Source organism: Rhea americana, unplaced genomic scaffold (assembly GCF_003343005.1).
Source record: "Rhea americana isolate MKP2758 unplaced genomic scaffold, rheAme1 scaffold_348, whole genome shotgun sequence".
NCBI classification, from domain to species: Eukaryota; Metazoa; Chordata; class Aves; order Rheiformes; family Rheidae; genus Rhea; species Rhea americana.
Window position 1 is genome coordinate 429,859 of NW_028186477.1, and position 20,903 is coordinate 450,761.

At 41.9% G+C, this 20,903-nt stretch overlaps 1 protein-coding gene across 1 annotated transcript in view; it reads left to right on the forward strand.

Moving 5' to 3' along the window:
• Positions 1-20,903, forward strand: part of RAB10 (RAB10, member RAS oncogene family) — a 55,620-nt gene that overhangs the window by 1,388 nt on the left and 33,329 nt on the right. The window contains exon 4 of the mRNA XM_085311717.1: positions 3-90. Coding sequence (XP_085167843.1) covers positions 3-90 — 88 coding nt within the window. The remainder of the gene's footprint in view (positions 1-2; positions 91-20,903) is intronic.

Genomic DNA, 20,903 nt, shown 5'->3' on the forward strand with positions numbered 1-20,903 from the left:
TGCTCATCGGGGACTCGGGGGTCGGCAAGACCTGCGTGCTCTTCCGCTTCTCCGACGATGCCTTCAACACCACCTTCATCTCCACCATCGGTGAGTGCTCCCCCCCCCCTTCCCCGGTGGGCACGGGCACGGCCTCCGGCGGAGCCCGCACAGCCCCCGCCCGGCACTGCGAGGCCTCCCCTGCCCCTGGGGCTGGCGCATTCCTGCTCGCTCGTCACACGGCTTTTTTTTTTTTTTTGGTCTCTTTTATACTCTGTGGAGTCTGGTGGCAGCCACCGCGTCGGAGCGTCCCCAGGGACCCCCCCCGCGCCTCCCCCCACCGCCCCGGTCCATTCCCACCCCTTCGCCGCCTTGCTCTCGCTGTTTACGTAAAACCCCGGGAGAGCTGGCTGCCCTGGTCACGCCCGACACCAGCTTCGCCTCTGTTGCGGGGAGAAATGGCTTGGTTTCTCTCCGCACTCCAGCACAGCAGTTTTTCGCTGTTGTCAGTGACCCTGGGTGACCCTCTCTTTCCCTACCTTGGGGGTTGCGTTGGCAGCTTGTCTCCCGCACTGTCTCTGCCAGTTAGAGCAAGGACCCACCTGGCTCCTTCCGTCACTAGYTAATCTCTAGCCCCCTGTGTGGATGAGGGAGGTGGGGTTGCCATCCCTGCACAGTATCTCCATCACCACTGATGTGGCTGGGCAGGAATGGTTGCAGTTGTGGGTGGGGTCTGTTTTCTCGCATACCCTGCAAAGCTGTCCTTCCTTCATCTGTGAGTAAGCTTCTGGGGCTTCTGTCAGAACTCACTGTTGCCCTTTATTTGTGTGCAGCTCCTCTCTGAAGTAGTTTCTTTAACATCATGAACAAAGGCTGTGTATTTCTGTAGATTTTTCCATTCTCCATTCATTGTCTGCTTTTAAACGGGCCTTGTACCTGATGTCCTTTCTTTCTTGGTTTATCATAGTGGCTTTTCTCTCCCCCTCCCCCCCCCGCCTTTCCTGAACACCATCTTGTTTTGCAGATCCAGAGTTCAGGCCAGCAACTTCTAACCTTGTCAGTGATTGACTGTAACAATTGAATAGAATTAATGCCTCTGCTGTATCTTGCAGTACCCAGTGGTATAATGTGGGCAGATACCTACCACACATCTGAAATTAATGTTTCAGTTTGAATTGAATCTGTGTGTGTTTTTTTTTTTTTTTTTTTTGTGCTTAATGTAAAGACTTTAGGTGGTCGACAGTACAACTGTTCACCTAACACAGGAGATGATAAAGGGTCGGTGCAAATCCTAGTGCTAGGTATAAGAGTTTGTTGCTATCCTCTCCTGTGTACTTTCTCATCAATGTCCAAATACGACCCTACAAATACTGCACCTCAGACTACAAATCAAGACATACAAAGGCACTCTTAAGCAAGCCTTGAGCAATTTGAAGTAAAATGAAATATATCTGGGCTTTAAGGGCAACCAACTGTCAGGAAATAGTTATCACCTAATGTGTCTTTGGGCCTCAACCAACAGCTTTGTTCAGTAGTTCTTAATTGTTTTGGGATGCAGGGGGATTTCAGTTGCTCAGGTTCTTAATTTTGCCTCTTAACATCTCTTAACTTGACTATTGAAGGCTTGTATTTGTTTTGCTGTAGTGACCATAGTTATTCATTACTGCGTGACACATTCTGGCCTTGTACACATGATGGTTTTTGCTTCCCTGGCTTGCTGGGAAGTTTTTTTTTTCAAATATCAAAGCTAGAAGTAGTCAAAATCTTAGTTAAGTTGGTGGTTGTATCATGGCCCTTGCTTCACAGAGCTTGATTTCTTAGTGCTCAGTGATTCTAGTAATTACCTCTTGGTCTCCATCACTGTGCAGTTTTTAAGCTTTCAAGCAGAATATGATCAGGCTTAGTAGCAAGTGTGCACGTGCACAATTTGGAAGCATTTCTGAACAGCTGAGCCAATTTAGACCAGTAGGGATTTCTGGAGTACATAAAAGAAGCACTGCTTGTAGTGCCAGTACATTAGAAGGCAAATAAGTTTTATTACTAAATTTTGAACTACATGACTAGTACAGTAGCTRTGAACCAAATTGGATGGTGGATTGGTGGGTTGGAGAGTGTCGGACTTAGACTTCACAGTGAAGTTAGCAGATTTAGGGCAGGAGGAGGGCAGATAGGCTTTCCATGTGSAACAGAATTCCTGCTGCTTAGCTACATAAAGTTGGCTTAAAATGTATTTCTTCCTTATTACTTCTGCATGTAATTGTTTAATGAGAAAATGTGTGAAGGTGGTCTGTGCAAACAACATCTGTTAGTTTTTGTTTTTTTTTTTTTTTCCTTAAAAGAGGGAGCAGTGTATTCATCAGGGAAAAATCTTGAACCCATGGTATGTGGGAAGACACCTGTTCTTAGTTCTAACTCTTTTTGAATGGTGCTTTGTTGCAACAAAGTGAATGAGCAATGATTTTTCGGGGGAAAAAAAAGGGGGGAGGTTATCTTAAGCTAACACTTGTAACTATAGTTCTTAGGTTTTCTGAAGTTTTCCTCTGTTAGATAGTGCCAATGCTGCACCAATAGAAATGGCAATCTGCTAATATAACAGAAAACCCAAAAAGGCGCTTTGTGTGACAGTAACTGTTGTAATGTCTGCTGCAATGTCTGCTGCAATAGCTGCAACAGTTATGCTAGTTCTGTGGCTGCAGCAGAAGACTTTCAGGAAAAAAACTCAGATGGAGTCTTTGACCTGTAGCAACAAGGAAATTCTGTTTCCAAATCACTTGTGTACACAGTAGATGACATTGAATGTGACTGGCTTGTTGGCTGAATCTCTCCTTAAACTTAACAAGCCATCAAGGATTTTTTCTTTAACTCTGATTCATGTTTGTGTATTTRCTCTTGAGCTCCACCAAGAACCTGAGATAGCCAAGTGTATAAAATGTGCTATAGTCTTGATGTTTTTTAGCTGGAACTACTTTAATCTTTCAAATCTTTGTAGTAAAAGATGGGTCTCAAAGAATACTGAGACTTTTACATGTATGTAGAAGATGAGAGGTAAAATGTGTTTTAATTCTATGAACAGACATGCCTTTGTTTTTATTTATGTAACTGAAGATGCGATAATCTGCATTTATAGTTCACGTTAACTTATTTACACTTCTTTGCATCTTTATACATCTTAAGAATTGATAGTGTAATTGGTGGTAGCAGATTTAGTGTACTTGTAATTTGGTGTACTGTCTTCAACAGTGACTTTGAATCACTTCAATCTAATATTTCCTGCTAAAACAGCAGTTAGGCTTTTGGATATGATGAGATGCGTGTTTGAATGACTTCATTACCCTTTCTAGAGGTATAAATAATCCAGATGGTCCTTCTGCAGGAATCCCTAAGTCATCATAACCTCCTTGAATAGAGCAGGGGCCTTATCTTCAAATGCTATATAGATTTTTTTTCCCCCAAATAGAAAGTGAATAAACTGTAGAAGACCATAGTCTATCACTAGCTATCATTAGCCATGTTTATTTTGAATAACTCTTCAGTAACTCTGAAGTTACTGAAGTTCAGTARCTGAAGTTCAGTAACTGCAAAAGTTTTTTGTTTAATTTTGAGAAATTGTGATGACTTTTTTTCAGTTTTTCTTTACATACTCACTACAGTTGGGTCAGTTCTGTCAGTGGTTGCTGTTTCTGTGAATAGCGCTGTTAGTCCCTGGTGCTCTTAAGCACTGAGTAGTGGAGGCCCACCTTAGACTTCTGCCCAGAGCCTCATCTATCTGCAAACACTACTTATTTTAGTATTCTCTTCTGCCTTTAAGGCTACTTGCATTTTTTTAATTTAAGAAAGGTTGGTATAGATAGCCCCAAATCAATATATGAGACCTACATTTTCTTTAGTCCATTTTTATTGCTGTTTAACATATCAAGTTGATGACAATTTGAAGAGAATCATTGAAAAAAAATCAAATCTCTGCATGCACTCTTTCTCAGGGTCAGCAGATAAACTGCTAGCCTTTGCTTCCTGAGCTTAAGCAGATAGACTGCTATTCTTGTAAGGATGTCAGTATCTATATAAAATAGTTTAATGTCAAAATTGAAATCAAACACATAATTGCTATTGTTTGACTAAGTAAAATGCGAATTAAGATGAGTCACAAAGTGTTTTTCCCCACAAAATCTGGCTACCTCTAGTAGTGTGTTAAAAGAACAAAGCATATGTAATTCTTGGGGGACTCCCTCTAAATACTATTGATTTATTTAGCTAAAACTTTTTCACAAATGTTAACATACTGAAGATGTATGTTCTGTGTTTATGTTCATCGATGTATGTTCTGTGTTGCAGTCAGCATAAGTGACTCTCCAAGTAAAATCTAAAGAGAGTAGCATGTTTTCAGAAGACTCCTGCTTATCTTACCTTGAATGCAGAAGTCTTTTCTTCTAAAGCTATGTTAGTGTACAAAACTGTATTCTGTTTTAAATGCAAAGATGCATTAAAGTGCTTTCTAACAAAATTTTAATTTTACCATTTTTTTTTATTTTCAAATTGATAATTTCTTCAGTCTTCAATTGAAGTGTTTTTTTTTTTTTAAGTTAAGCACTTGCTTTGGAATCGTTGTATATTTGGTACATTTAGGTAGCAAAATTCAAAACGAGTCTTCAGATATCAAAACTAGTAAATATAACAAAAACTTCTTGCATTTTGTGATGAAATGAATACCCATGATTGTGATGTATCAGTATTAGGAAGAAAGAAGTCTTGGAGAATGTGGGAAAACTAGCTAAGCAGAGGTTACATTCTGGATTGTGAGAAAAGCTTTTAGCTGCACGGTGGGTGTGCTGAAGTTTGGAAAACAATAAATGGTTTCTAGGGTCAAAAAAAGAGTATTGTCTCTCATGTTGGCTGTACTGTCTTGCTGTTTTCCAGTATTCCTTTCCTGTGTCTGTCTAGATTGTAAGCTTCTAGGAGCAGTAACCACATTCTAGTTTTGTTTGTATTGTGCCGAAGCTGTGAGTTCAGTACCTGTATTACTCCTGGGCTGGAGCAGGTAAATTTAAAAAATAAAAACTTACGGTCTGGAAATCATGAAACAGCACAAGATGCAGAAATAAGCTTATGCATATGTTGTTGAACTGTGAAACTTCCTGTCACAAAAGCTTTTGAAAACCAGTATATAAATGGAGTCAGAAAGAAAGTAGAAAATTAGTCACTGACGGAGCTACTTCAGACTACTRAAAATAATGATCTGGATGCAGTCTTGAGTTTGGAAAATCCCTCTACTGTTGGTTCCTGCAAGTGTTCTGAGGCCTAGAAATGGTGGTCTTACCTCTTTCTGTTGCAGGCACCTAGGAAATGTTGCAGAGCTAATTAGGCTTACAGTTTGATACAGCATGGTTGAATACGTCTATCCATGACTTTAGGTTTTTATATAAATGATGATTGTGCATGCTTTACACGGTTGGTCAAAAGTGTTTGGATGGAGGTATGGTGAATAGCTGGGGAACTGAGCTGACTCAAAAATAGCAACTTTAATATTGCTATTTTTCAGCTAAGCTATATCAGTTCCCTGATTTGGCTTCTTATGTGGCCATATAAATCTATAGTGGCAGAGTGCATAGGACATTTGGGGATAGGGAGACAACTGAATTGATGTTCATACTGAGTGGTTACTTGTGAAAGCTCAGTTTAGGATTGCTGTTTCATGATACAGAGCACTTGGTAGCAGCATCAGGAGCTAGTGTGCATTCCTCCTTTCCCTTCTCYTTATTCCCACAGTGATGTTGGTTCTGCCTTGGTGGCAAAAAGGATTGAAGGGTGAGAATGCTGCTGAACTGCTCTTTCACGTGTATACCTGTACAGAGGCAACGCAGCATAAGTAGGCCTATGGTTTCTTTTTCCRTTTGTCCTTGCACTGATGTGCTATTTATGCTCAACTGAAACRAATAGGCAGCCTTTACCTAAATGTGCTAAGCATGATCAAGGGACATGGAAATGAATAGGAAGAAGTGTGTGGAGGGTGCCTGCTCATGGAAATTGGCTACTCTGTTTAAGCCGACATTGTGTCCAGGAGGAGAGTGGGCTGTCACTTCAACAGTAAGTGGTGAAGATAATGAATGAAGTCATTAACATTTTCTAGGGAGAAGTGTGTTTCAGATTCAGAGAGTAGGCCTGTAGCTTCTTTTGACAGGCTGTCCATATAATCCACAGTCTGGTCTTGAATTTTACAAAACCAAGTGAAATGCCTGTTGACACTGGTAAAACTTGCTCAGGGATGGATAAGCAGGGATATAGCCTTCACTTAGAAACAAAGCACTTTCTTCTTAGAGCTTTGAGTGATGAGCACAACTGTGTGTGTCAAGGGGAGGAGAGAGTGTTTTTTTGTTTTTTTTTTCCCCCTAGGCTTTCTGATCTGCGTCTTCTGAAATAAAGTATTTCTTTTTGTTCCGCTCTTATTTTAGAGGTGAGAAAATGCCCAATCTTTTCTTCATTAAAGTTAGTATTGATATTTAACTAGAGAATCAGACTGAGAATCCATTGATAAAGACACCATCAGGGAATGGAAAAATTTTCCCACCTGGAAGCTTTTTTTTAAAAACTTATGTTAAGCAGATGTTGCTGCCTGTTGTCCAGAGATGTTAAATATGTGGGGTTTTGTCTTGGCAGGCCACACTCATTGTACCTGCTCCTGGCAGCCCTTGGAGCAGGGTGTGGGCTGGTTCAACTGTTTTGATGGCAACAGCTTGCTCTTGTCCTCCCTCTTGCTGCAGCTGTGGAAAGGCAGCATGTTCTTGCCTGTTTGTTGTGCAGTGAAGGAAGAGCTGAAGATTCACAGGAAGGATGGCAGCTGTGAGCAGGCTTCTCCTGACAGAACGCTTTATCCTGCCTGGGGTTGAGAAATGCCCAGGAATGAGGTTGGCTGAGAACAGGTTGCATTAATTTCTTTGGCAGCAATAGCTTGCTCCTGTTCTGTAAAGTGACCTTCTGATGACATGTGGAGAAGGGTTTCTCTGTGTTGATCTTGTGTAGTACTTGTKAGGGGGGACATGGTAAGGTACTTCAAAACTGTTCTGTGAAGAAATGGCTTGTTCAAATTCCTGGTGCTGTGGGAATTCCCTGTCTAGCACTGGGGAAATTTGAGAGACCTGTAACTAGGACCAGCACTGCTGCAAATTTCCTTGAATGTTTAGTGTTTCAGTATAGCTGAACTGTGTGGGTTTTTTTTTCTGTGTGGGTTCAACCAGAAGTCTTTGCATATTTTTGTTCCTGTCTGTTGTTAGAAACCTTGAGGCTTTTTTCACTGAGATTAACTGTTTTGTGTTGCAGAAGCCTGGAGAAATGCTGGGTTGAGTAGTGTTGYGTATTTCTTATGTATGATTTAATGCTGTTTGAGAAAGGCCTGCTCCCTTGATTGCTGTTCATATACACAATAGGTGTACTGACATTCGTACTTGTATACCTTTTTCCTAAAGATTGCTATTCAAACTATTTTTATTCATATTCAGGCTGATGATTGGCTATATAGATACCATATATGCTGAAGCATTTGTTGGAATGAGGGAGAACATGGGAAACAGTCTCCCTCAGTTAATGTGAATCTGGTGTGGTGTACTACTTTATGTGCTGGGAGTGTTCCTTTAGTACCAAAGTCTGACAGGGCTGTAATCAAAATCATCCTTAGTAGGAGGCAGTCTTGGCCTGAGATCTGAGCTTCAGAACCTTTAAAAGAAGTGATTGCAAAGATGGATAATACTGTGATCACTTCAGGAGTTTGTCCATTTTTAGTTTGAGGATTGCCTGTCCTTGGATTTACAAGGATATCAGAAAGCTCATCAAAGCTGATGCTGTCAGGTCTTTGTTTCATTTGTGGTATATAAGCTCCAGCTCTTGTTTCTATTTCAATGTGACAACATTTGCTCAATCTGGTTCTGAATAAAATTATTTCTGCTGTCTGAGGTAGTTATGAGTCTTAACTTGGTTAATACTGGTCTCACCAATGTTTGAGTCTTCTGAAGTAATGATGATTCATTTTACTTCAGTGGTTCAGTTAATAACTTCAGTTGTCTGGGCATAGTGATGCTTGGCAGTCACTGATGTACCATACATTGTCTTCCCTACCTGCCTCCCTTCTAACTACAGTAAATGTTAACTGTTCGTTCTTCCTACAGAACCTCATTGGCAGTTGACTTTCCTGTAGTTAACTAACTTGATTTCCCATCTCTCACTACTTTTTAAACAAATTTTACTGTTGCAAATCTATAGCAAATATGTCTGACCTTCCATTTTTTAAAACAAAAGTTGTGTTCTTTGGTTGCAGTATCTAGATACTCACAGCCACTTTAACTAGTGGTCTTAATTTTACACATTCCAAAAGTTTGCTGAAGTTTGCATCTTATCCTCTTTCTGAAATGAGGTTCCTCTAGCATAACTGACTGCTTTTAAAAGCTGAACTGTCAGTATGGGGTGGTAGGTGAAAATAAGCAATTCCATCTATTTTAAGATAGCAGTACTTACTCTTCTCTGCCACTTTAGATGAAGCTTAGATGTATAGCTTAAATATAGCTGTCTAATTGTTGTTGGTTAAATAAATCCAACCAATGCATATTTCATTAACCAGGCTTTGAAATGCTTTCATCTCATACTAAYACTTTGATCTTACTGATAAACAACAAAATACTTCTGAGCAGTTACTCAGGTTTCTGGCAATAACAAAGATAGTACTGGCTAGTTTGGGGGGGGGGCGTCTGTCTAATGTTGATGTATGGGACAGCATGGACCAGAAATGCGAGTTCTCTGGAAAATCTACTACTTCTCATTCTCTGTTTGGTGAACGGGAATATAATGATTTGCACAAAAGGGAGTTCAGATACTACCTCTAAGACAGCGTTAGACTGCTAGAGTCTGCTCAGTCATGGTGGGAGAGTGCAACGGGGCATGTTTCCCAGCGTTGGCTGCAGCAGTTGCTCCGTTACGTTTTAGACCTTGATCCATACAGAGAACCAGGAGGATGTTCCTGCCCAGGCTCAGGCAGCAGGCATTCCCTGTGGTCTCTCCCTAAGACTAATGCTGAAGGCAAGAGGCAGAGGACACAAATTTCTACAAGGAAGATTCTGACTGGGTATTAAGAAAAAAGCTTTTTCTATAAGAGTGGTTTGAGTCTGGAACAGGAATGCAGGGAGGTGATGGAGTTGTCATCCCGGGGGGTAATAAAAAGTTGCTTAGAGAAGACTTTTGAGCAACCTAATTTAAGGAGACCCTGCTTTTGGTAGTGTGTTTGAAGCACATACTCCACACTGAAGAGTCTGTCTCAGACTATGACTTGGCTCTGGGTGCCAGGACAGGACCTAGGTGACAATCAGAATTCCCCGTGTGTTTCAGACCTGCTGCTGGATAGAATTAAAAGCACCACAGTCTGAAGAGATTGCCTTCTGGAAGTCTAAAGCACTCCTGATCTTCAGAGGTTAGATAATGGCTACCAGCTTTTCAAGAGCTTCTAACAAAATAGTCTTCTAAGAGATGGAGAAAACCACTGATAAAGAAGGCATGTGATGTCTTGCTCAGTGCAAGTTAAGGTGTTTCTCATCTAGCATTTGTAGGAGCTTCAGCACTGCTGCCATACTCTATAAATAGGTACTTCTTTGGTCCAATCTGCTGTCAGCTTTTTTAGGTCTAAACACTAATGGTACAGCTGAGGTTTCAGCTTATGCTTACATAGCTGAGTCCAGTTATTGATAAAATCCTTCTTTGAACTAAATTCTTTGCATGTAAATATTAATGTCATTTTCTAGCATAGTCCCTTTCATTGTCATAGTTGGATGCTTAGTTCCAGAGCAGACATGGGGTGTACAGAGTTATAACAGGTTTTCTGCTGAGTTAGGATAGCTAACCGTGTGACCACCCTTAGTTCCTTGCAGTGCAAAGTAAAATGAATTTATTCCAATGGAGTTGAAACCTGGAATCTCTGCAGATGTGAGCTGCCGGTGAGCAGCTAACCTAATCATCTGGAGGCACGATACTTGAGTATTTGCAAGATACTAGCTTAAGACTTTTTTCTTTTTGCAGATGGGGGGATACCTTGTAGCTGCACACAGTAAACTAAAAGAATCCAAACAAGTCTTACGGTCTCTGGTGCTGTCTTGGGAGATGTTTTTGGGTAGCAGTAACTTTTGATTCTAGGCAGTATAAGTAAGTTGCCAACTGAGGTGTTGAGTGACATTTTTTTTTTCCTTCCCCTCCATGCTTTTCAAAGGTACATAATTCCTGTTTCTTAACCTTTTTCTTTCTGTGAGCTCAATTTGATGCATCTCTATTGCTATGCTCAATAATAGCTACTGGAGGTGATAAAACTTTCTAACAAATGTGCTTCTAGGTAATATTGCAGTGATAGGCCTTATTTTTTGATTGGAGCTTTCATACTCCTAACTAGCTTRGCAACCCTGTTTACCCTCTTCCTCACGGGAGATTTTTGATAAGAGGTTGGATAGAAACATGGAACAGTATCTAATCTTGCCTCAGGGTACAGTGGTAGAAGTAGCCTTCTGTGGTCAAACTGTGCAATGTAACTCTGTTGCTGGGAGTAGAATTGTCTTGTAGATTCCTAGTACTTAGTTTAAACCAAAGATAAATACCTACTGTACCTCATACTGTGTCAAGACTTTTGTTTCTTGATGCTGAAATGTTCATAAACTAAAGATTTTTTTTTGAATGTATAAGCCATTTTTCAGTGACTGAAAATATCCARGAACCTCCTGAGGTTCAACAAGGGCAAGTGCAGAGTCCTGCACCTAGGGAAAAATAACCCTAGGCATCTGTACAAGCTGTGGGCTGACCTTGCGGAGAGCAACTCTGCAGAGAAGGACCTGGGAGTGTTGGTGGATGACAGATTGACCATGAGCCAGCAAGGTGCCCTTGTGGCCAAGGAAGCCAGTGGTCTCCTTGGGTGCATTAGGAAGAGTGTTGCCAGCAGGTCGAGGGAGGGGATCCTGCCCCTCTACTCAGCCCCTGGGGAACCCTCATCTCGAGTCCTGTGTCCAGTTCTGGGCTCCCCAGGACAAGAGAGACATGGAGCTACTGGAGAGAGTCCAGTGTAGGGCTACAAAGATGCTCAGAGGGCTGGAGCACCTGCCCTATGAGGAACGGCTGTGAGAGCTGGGCCTSTTCAGCCTGGGGAAGAGCAGACTGAGGGGGGATCTGATCAATGTGTGTAAGTACCTGAAGGGAGGGTGTCAAGGGGACGGGGACAAACTCTTTTCAGTTGTCCCGTGTGACAGGACAAGAGGCGATGGGCAGAAATTGAAGCGCAGGAATTTCTGCCTGAAGGTGACAGGGAATTTCTTCCCTGTGAGAGTGACAGAGTATTGGCACAGGTTTCCCAGAGAGGTTGTGGAGTCTCCTTCTCTGGAGATCTTCAAGGCCCACCTGGATGCAACCCTGTCTACCATGCTCTAGGTGACCCTGCTGAGTGGGGAGGTTGGACTGGATGATCTCCAGAGGTCCCTTCCGACCTTACTGATTCTATGATTCTAAATCTAATGGCAACTGCTTTGGTTAAGTACCTACTGAACTATACTGATGTAGTGCAAGCAATGAAATTTCCAAGTTGAACATACCATATTTAACATTAGACCCAATGCCATTCTTTAGGGTCTGTGCAGGAAATAACAGGTATATCTTTAACTAGCAGTTCTGTATTGGAATTCTTACCCAGAAAGGTCTGTATCACAATTTGTCGCCAACTCTGTCATAGAAGGGAATGATGCTTGTAGATTGCAGTGCTTACTACTTTACTAATACTAATGCATATCTAGTATAAACTTCACTTCTGTAGTATAGTCTAGGTAGCTTGAGTTAGGGTGTTCTACTGTTAACACTTCCTATATATAATTAAGGAACAAGTCACATACACTTGACACCCTCCCTTCAGATACTTACACACATTGATAAGATCCCCCCTCAGSCTTCTCTTCCCCAGGCTGAACAGGCCCAGCTCTCACAGATGTTCCTCACAGGGCAGGTGCTCCAGCCCTCTGATCATCTTCGTAGCCCTACGCTGGACTCTCTCCAGTAGCTCCATGTCTCTCTTGGACTGGGGAGCCCAGAACTGGACACAGGACTYGAGATGAGGCCTCCCCAGGGCTGAGTAGAGGGGCAGGATCACCTCCTTCCACCTGCTGGCAACAATCTTCCTAGTGCAGCCCAGGAGACCATTGGCTTCCTTGGCCACAAGGGCACCTTGCTGGCTCGTGCTCAGTTCTTGTTCACCAGCACTCCCAGGTCCTCCTCTGCAGAGCTGCTCTCCAGAAGGTCAGCCCCTAGCTTGTACAGATGCCTAGGGTCATTTTTCCCTAGGTGCAAGACTCTGCACTTGCCCTTGTATATGTACTTATGTACTGTATTTATTTTCTAACTGACAAATGTAAGTAGATTATGACATGTGTGAAAACTGATTTACTCAGCTGTAAATGAACTTCCACATGCTTAGTGCATATGCTTGGTGGCTTTGCATGGAATTATGATTAGTTGCCAATTTTGTATGAGCTCTCATTTTACTGGATTCCAGACCTTTCCTTACCATGGTTTTAGGTTTAGGGACCAGTGGGGTTGGTTGATAAAGGGGAGTATATGGAGATATGRCTGTTTCTTATGATGTGCTCTAAAATTACACACTGGTAAAGGTGGCTGACAGAATTTTACTGCCAGGACCAGAAGTTAACAAGTATGGTAGAAAATGAAAGATGTAATAGAAGCAGAAAAAAATAATTCAAAACTGGAATTCATTGATGTTAAGCAGAAATTATTGCTATGTGGATCTACTGTACTGTAGATACAATTTCTTGATAAAGTTTCTCTTTCTTTTTTTGGTCAAYACCTTGTAAATAAAAACCTTATTGTCTGTTTTGGCTTTAACTGCATTAAAAAAMCCCCACTAAAATAGTTCCATTGTTCATTTTCTCTTGTTTTGTTTGTGAGAGTCCTGTGTAAGGTTCAGCCTCTGGAATAAAGATTTTTTTTTTAACTTTTACTTTCTTCCCCGAGGAAGAATAAAGCTCTCTGTGGTTTCATAGACCTAAGTGGCAGCAGTGTAGGTGGTGTCAACAGGAAGCTTCAGTTTGCTTTCTGAGCAGAGATTTTTAAATGGCCATTTGAACTGTAATTTCACATGGCTTTTGAAATGTGTGTTTTGTTTTGTTTTTTTCCTGGAAGGCCTCATTGTTTTTTTTTAAAAAAAATAAAAATCCTGTGGGATCCTCACTGGTCTGCCTGCTTTCTCTAGGTACCTCAAGTCTTCCTGCACAGCATCCTATAATGAGGATTGTCTAACACTGAGTATTACAGGCTACCTAGTTTATAAACTTTGTCTGGTGGAGTCTAATGCTTGAGATGAAGGCAGCTGCAGAGAAGAGGATGAGAAGGTTTCATAATTGATTTTAGCCTGGAAAATGGGTTTTGTCCCTATCTGTATAGTAGAGAATACTACGTGACAGGTTACTTGTACCAAAGTGAGACTCTCTGAACTTCTCCTTGCCTTGAAACTCAGTCTTGGTCTGACTGGCATGTCAGATGCATTCACTGCACCTGAAATTGATGGGAGCTGTGCTTTGAACATGTAAACTAAAATGATGCTTAAAAGTTTAAAAGTGCTGGATGTTCTTAAGCATGTCATTTAAGGTCCAAAACTTTGCCTACATCTGTTTTATTGGAAAATGGTCCCTTTCCTAGTGATCTCCAAAACTTTGCCCCAGATCCTGATAAGGAGAGTGCTAGCTGGCCAAGACGAAAGCCATACCAGGAACATTTAAACAACTGGATGAAGTTGCAGTCTGTCACTGAGTGATGCATTTCACTCAGTCGCACATTGTCACACAGTCATCTAATGAACTGGCAGAAGTGGCTGTATCATGMTGTATGATGTTTAATACCCTGAAGTTCTGGTAGGCCAGTGTTGACAGATACAGCTGCAGTAAACAGCATGCCTGAATTGCTCCACTCTGTTGCTTTGATAGAGATTTAAAAAAAAAAAAAAAGTGTTCTTTCATTCTGTCTCAGCCATCCACATTAACAAACCACTAATAATTTAAATTAATCATGCAGAATTGTGGGCTTGAATTGCTGAGATGAGAATATGTTTCTGCCTTTGCACGTGGCAGAAGGAAGATGTCATACTTGTCCCAGAAAAGTTGCTAGAAACCAGTTGGGAGGGGGGTATTCTTTTTTTGAACTCTTGTTGATGCGACTTTAGCTCATTAAGATACTTTTCCCCATAGACTTCTTCCAGTCAGACACATCTGATTAATGTTTGTGAGCTCGTATATCTTAGTTTTCATTTCAGTTCCTCATTTCACAGGAATGTTTATCTTTTTAATATTCTTTTTGTTTGGTTGGGGTTTTTTGCAAATAAGCTTCATCACTAGCCTTTCCTTTGCAGAGTGGTAATTAAATCGTAGAATCAGTAAGGTTGGAAGGGACCTCTGGAGATCATCTAGTCCAAAATGTGTGCAGTAGATGCAATAGAGGAGCTGAAACTTGATACATATGTAAGATTCTCACCAACTCACTGGCAATTTCATTGATGAATGATGCRGTTGTATTTAAATACTATTGAAGTGAATACATGTGATGGGGCAGCAACTAACACCCTGTAGGGAATGGTAATACTGTCATTCTTGACTTTTCATTTGCTGTTCTAGTTGCAAGTATGGGGATGAACAGCACTTTAACCTGTATGCTAAAATTTGCTTTCTGATCAACTTGGTAAACATCTGAACAGTGCCACTTAACAAAGCAGCTTCATGGAATTCCTGACTTTTTAATAACTCTTGCTTAAGAGTCTTATAGCTTGAGATCTGAATGTGTGGACATAATCTRCATTTAAGAACTGTCGTTCTTCCAGCTGATACAGAGACTTATATCTGCAAGTATCCAGTGTATAATGGGAAGGTAAGGGATTTATCTCTTGTGGAGGAGAGTAAGGCAGAATGAAAGCCATCTCAAGGTTTGTTTCTGAAGATGGTTAACTCTTCTAGCATGAATGACGAGACGGGATGGAAGGTCACAGTGGCTAAGTAGATAGAACAACATGGTGCAGGGAGCATAATTCAGGAGACAAGGGCTTGTGAATCATCCGTGTATTTGGTAAATCATCTGTGGGTATTGTCCTCAAGTGCTCTTAAAATTTCCTGGTATCATTGACTCTTATGGTGATTTACTCTAAAATTAGCATGTAGGTGTTAACTTGTAACTTCAATATAATATCTGAAGGGTGATATTTGAAGAGGTCTCAAGGAAGGCTAGTGATGAAAGAAAATTTCTGGTGTACCTGAGGGCTGTAGTCTTGAACTAATTTAACATTCATGTTTGAAACAGATGCACAAAGGAAGATTGCATGCTTACAACTTACCTGTCCCTTTGAAGGGAAGTGGGAATATATTAAAAACAAATTTTAAATTAGGGAAGTGTCTTACTCTTCTAGTTCTGAACCTTATTGTTCATCTTTAGACTGTCTAGTTGACTGTAGGCAGAGTCTGAGGCACACTGGCTGGAAAACTCTAGCAAGGCAACTCTAGATGGGAAGGTGCAGTGGGAAGATCCCTTGTTTCTGAAAGTTTTAAAGATATTCGAAGAATTCAAAGAGCATAGCCTTTCTCAGATAAGAGGTCGATCTAGATAACAATATCATTCTATTTTTAGGGGGGATTATAAAGCCAGAGTCCGGGATTGTCCCCCCAGATTAAATATTTTCACATAAATGAAGCTGGGTCCACCTTATTAGTTAGTCAGGGTTGGTTTCTATATGTATGAAATGTCTCTGTTTTCTCCTGCAATGCTGAGTCTCATTTATTTCAGTTTCTTATTTGTTCATAATGTATGGCAGCATTTGAAAGCACAACAAATGCATATCTAGAATGAAGAATTTAGGTCACACTGGGAAGTTGCTGTCTTGCGGGGTTGTCATCTGCTTCATTAAGAATGGATAATCATTTGAAGATCTGGCAGCAGTGCTGCTGTTGATGATTGTGTTCCCCTTTACAAATATGTTCCAGAGATGTTCATATATTGATATGGCATCAGTGAAACTTAACTTACAAAGACAATTTTCTAAAAATACTGTAAAAATTATAATGAAAAAGTAAAGGTTAAGGAAGAGCTTTGGCAATAATTCAGAGGGACTGGAAAACTTACAGGTGAAACCTGCTGTTCAGTCCAACTGACGTCTAGGTTTTAGAAGACAGATTTAGAAGAATAGGATTTCATTAGCTTATTGAAAAAGGAATAAACATTTTTGAGAATCTCTACTATAGCAGATTTTGTAAAAGCTGAAAGTAAGTTTACTGTTTGTCTGGATTACGAGAATATACTTCATTCTTAAAAGTAGTCATACTATAAGTAAATCATACAATCATAGAATCAGTAAGGTTGGAAGGGAGCTCTGGAGATCATCTAGTCCAACCTCCCTGCTCAGCAGAGTCACCTACAGCATGTTAGACAGGGTTGCATCCAGGCAGGCCTTGAAGATCTCCAGAGAAGGAGACTCCACAACCTCTCTGGGCAACCTGTTCCAGTGCTCTATCACTCTTACAATGAAGAAATTCCCTGTCACCTTCAGGCGGAACTTCCTGTGCTTCAGTTCTTGCCCATTGACTCATGTCCTGTCACACGGGACAACTGAAAAGAGTTTGTCCCCGTCCCCTTGACTCCCTCCCTTCAGGTACTTATACACATTGGTAAGATCCCCCCTCAGCCTTCTCTTCCCCAGGCTGAACAGGCCCAGCTCTCGCAGACGTTCCTCACAGGAGACACGCTCCAGCCCTCTGATCATCTTTGTAGCCTTCCTCTGGACTCTCTCCAGTAGCTCCATGTCTCTCTTGGACTGGGGAGCCCAGAACTGGACACAGGACTCGAGGCCTCATTGGGGCTGAGTAGAGGGGCAGGATCCCCTCCCTCGACCTGCTGGCAACACTCTTCCTAATGCACCCAAGGAGACCAYTGGCCTTCTTGGTCACAAGGGCACCTTGCTGGCTCATGCTCAGTTTGTTGTCCACCAGCACTCCCAGGTCCTTCTCTACAGAGCTGCTCTCCACAAGGTCAGACTCCAGCTTGTACTGGTGCCTAGGGTTATGTGTGGTTTATTAAGATATGGCACATCACGCTAGCAAAAATTACTAGGTAACAATCTTCAACTTATCTTTTTAGAGAAAGATGTCTGGTCATAACTTATCTTGGTACTTAATCTTTGAAAATAGCAGTTTCTAGGATAGTCCAGGCACAGAGACAAACCTCTTGATTATTCCTCTTGTACTAAAATGAGCATTCATGGGACATGAAAGAGCAGTTGAAGCTACAGATATACCACCATGATTTCTCTACTTGYTTTTATGAATGCTGTTTAAGAAAAAACTTGTTCTGTGTGATGGCAGTTGCTATCAAGGTGTTGTAGATTGAGGCTGATGGTCTCAAGATAGAGGGGTGAAAGTTCACTTAAAAATGATAGATCATGAGGGTACTAAAACTAAGTATTTAATTGATTGCATAAATGAAAGATTGTTTAGCAAATAGATGGCTAGCAGAGCTTTTAGAGAAGGTGCTTTTTGAAAGGAGAAGCAGCTAAGTGTTACTTTCAGTCTGAAAGTGAAAGACTGACATCAGTGCTTCAAGGAGTTGGGAAGATGAGCAAAAGTGTAAAAAACAATCAAAACCTCATTTGTGGCTGATGGAATTAAACAGCAATTAAATTACTTGTTTCTCTAATTATTATCTTTCCATGTCTAGCTCAGTCTCAAACAGGACGGTTCTGTGGATGGCTTCTGTTAACCAGCTGTTAAGTGGACATTTGTTAGACTACTAGAATTACCTGATGTACATTCTCTGTTGCTTCATATAAGATGTACATTGTGCTATTTAGATGCAACTTCTGATGTTCTGTAACTGCTAAATCGTCATGACTCAGCCTTCCTGCTCTAAAARGTTCCAAGTTCTTGTTGCTGTCCTAGCTTGCACACTATGCGTTAGCAAAAACTTACTGTGGAGAAGATGAAACACTAAAGCACACTAATTCATTAAATTTCTGTTTTACTACAAAAATCCCTAGTTTGCTCATATCTTGAATACTATGTTACAGTCCTGGTCACTAAATATCAAAAACAGAAGAATTAAAGGTTTAGAGGACAGCCAATAAATGCAGAATGCTTTTCATACTGGGAACGATGCTGTGAGTTAGGAATCCCCCTTTGGGGTGGAAAGTGACCAGAAGAAATGCGGAAAGTGACCAGAAGAAATGCAACCAGAGGACTGTCATCAGTGACGCAGAGTGCAGTTGGAGGCCTGTGGCTAGTGGAGTTCCCTAGGACTCAGTACTGGGTCCCATCCTGTTCAACTTATTCATCAGTGACCTGGATGAAGGGACAGAGTGCCTCCTCAGCAGGTTTGCTGATGATACTGAGCTGGGAGGAATAGGTGGTACACGTGAGGGCTGTGCTGCCATTCAGAGAGACCTGGACAGGCTGGAGAGCTGGGCGGAGAGGAACCTCCTGAGGTTCAACAAGGGCAAGTACAGGGTCCTGCACCTAGGGAGGAATAACCCTAGGCACCAGGACAGGCTCGGGTCTGACCTTGTGGAGAGCAGCTCTGTAGAGAAGGACCTGGGAGTGCTGGTGGACAACAAACTGAGCATGAGCCAGCAAKGTGCCCTTGTGACCAAGAAGGCCAATGGTCTCCTTGGGTGCATTAGGAAGAGTGTTGCCAGCAGGTCGAGGGAGGGGATCCTGCCCCTCTACTCAGCCCCAATGAGGCCTCATCTCAAGTCCTGTGTCCAGTTCTGGGCTCCCCAGTCCAAGAGAGACATGGAGCTACTGGAGAGAGTCCAGAGGAAGGCTACAAAGATGCTCAGAGGGCTGGAGCGTGTCTCCTGTGAGGAATGTCTGCGAGAGCTGGGCCTGTTCAGCCTGGGGAAGAGAAGGCTGAGGGGGGATCTTACCAATGTGTACAAGTACCTGAAGGGAGGGWGTCAAGGGGACGAGGACAAACTCTTTTCAGTTGTCTGATGCAAAAGGACATGAGTCAATGGGCAGAAATTGAAGCACAGGAAGTTCCGTCYGAATATGAGGAAGAACTTCTTTCCTGTGAGGAAGTTGCCCCGAGAGGTTGTGGAGTCTCCTTCTCTGGAGATCTTCAAAACTCACCTGGACGCAACCCTGTCTAACATGCTGTAGGTGACCCTGCTTGAGCAGGGGAGTTGAACTAGATGATTTCCAGAGCTCCCTTCCAACCTTACTGATTCTGTGATTCTGGTCTTTAAATAAGGAAGACAGGAGGACTTGAAAACAAGACAAATATGGGTGTTCTTCTTGAATGTTGTCAGTGATTCAGTGACAATGAACAGAAAACTGAGGTGATCATTGGTTCCTTTGTCTTTGCTGTGAAAGTCTTCAGTGGCAAGGTCTCCTATGCCCCTGAGCCTAAAGGCAGGATTCAAGGAAGGAGGAGAGAAACTGCAAGTAACTTACAAGGAATAAGTCAGGGACTACTTGAGAAAATACATTAAATTCATGGAAGCAGGTAGGATGCTGAGAGAACTAGCTGATTTCATTTCATTATATCTGGAAGGTGATAGAGATTGGGGAAGATCTCCAATGATAGGAGAAAGGTGAATATTGTGCCCAGCTTCTGAAAGAACAAGAAGGATGATMTGGGGAGCTACAAATCAACCAGTGTTGCTTTGGTCTCTGAGAAAGCCTTGGAGCAAGTTCTTGTGGAAGCCTTTTCTGGGCATGTGAAGGGCTATTGGGGATAGCCAGCATGGATTTACCAAGGGTAAATCATGCTTGACCCTCCCAGTTGTCTTCTCTGAAATCACTGGATCTCTGGATGAGGTAAGAGCAGTGGATATCACAAAATGAGTTTATTGAAGCCTTTGATGTGGTCACATGTAGCATCTTTGTATCTATGTTGGGTTGTTGCAGTCCATCCATCTAGCATGCAAAATGGCTGAAAAATGATTAGATCAAACTCCTCTGGTTGCCATAACATTTCAAAGGTGATAATCTTACCATGACATTGACCAGTTATGGCCAAATATGTCTCAGCTTGTCCCGCGGRTTGGTGTAGCTTCAGTTGGCTTTAGTAGTCCTCTCCTATAAGTAATAGCTTACTGCAACTAGCCTCAAGGGACTTTACTAATAAAACAAGTGCAGAAAGCATCAAGTACCTTGGTGTTTGCACCCCCAAAGAACAGCTAACCCATATTTTCCTTAGTTTTCATTTTGCTGCCAGTGTATTCTTGTCTTTTATATCTGTCACCTGTTTCAACTCTACTTTCCTAATTCTATCCCTACATGCTCACACAGTGCTGATAGAATTCTTCTGGGTGGCCTGTTCCCCTTTCTAACCTCTGTATTGTTCACTCAGTTCAGTCAGGAGTTCCCAGTGCTTGACCTTCTGCACACCTTTCTTGTGCTTTGAGGAGGTTATTCTTGAAGATTAACCTCCTCCATACCTGGCCCCYGAATGTTTCCTCATTGCCCATGTACCTTCATTTCCCTCCAGGCTTCAGTTGTCATGCCTGGCAAACCTAGTGTAAAGGCCTCCTCTTTGTATTTAGCATTAGCAAGTCTGTTGCCAAAGATGCTCTTGCTGTGCTTTGAGATGGATCACATCCTTCCCTAAYATTCCTCTTCAGAGACAGTCCCCTGTCATAAAGGCAAAGTCATGCCTGTGACACCCACAGAAGATGCCCACTCCTACCTAAGCACTTTTCTTTTCACTGACAACACAAAGAGGATGCTACTGGGACTAACATGCTGTTTTCCCAGACCCCAGAGTCTCCAGTCACTCTGGATGTGCTCAACATCTGCTTTGACAGTGTGAAAGGCACAGAGACAGATGAGCTGCAAGGGTAGCAGGCCAAAGACCAGAAAAGCCACAGCAGTGTCTCTGCAGTGTCCCAA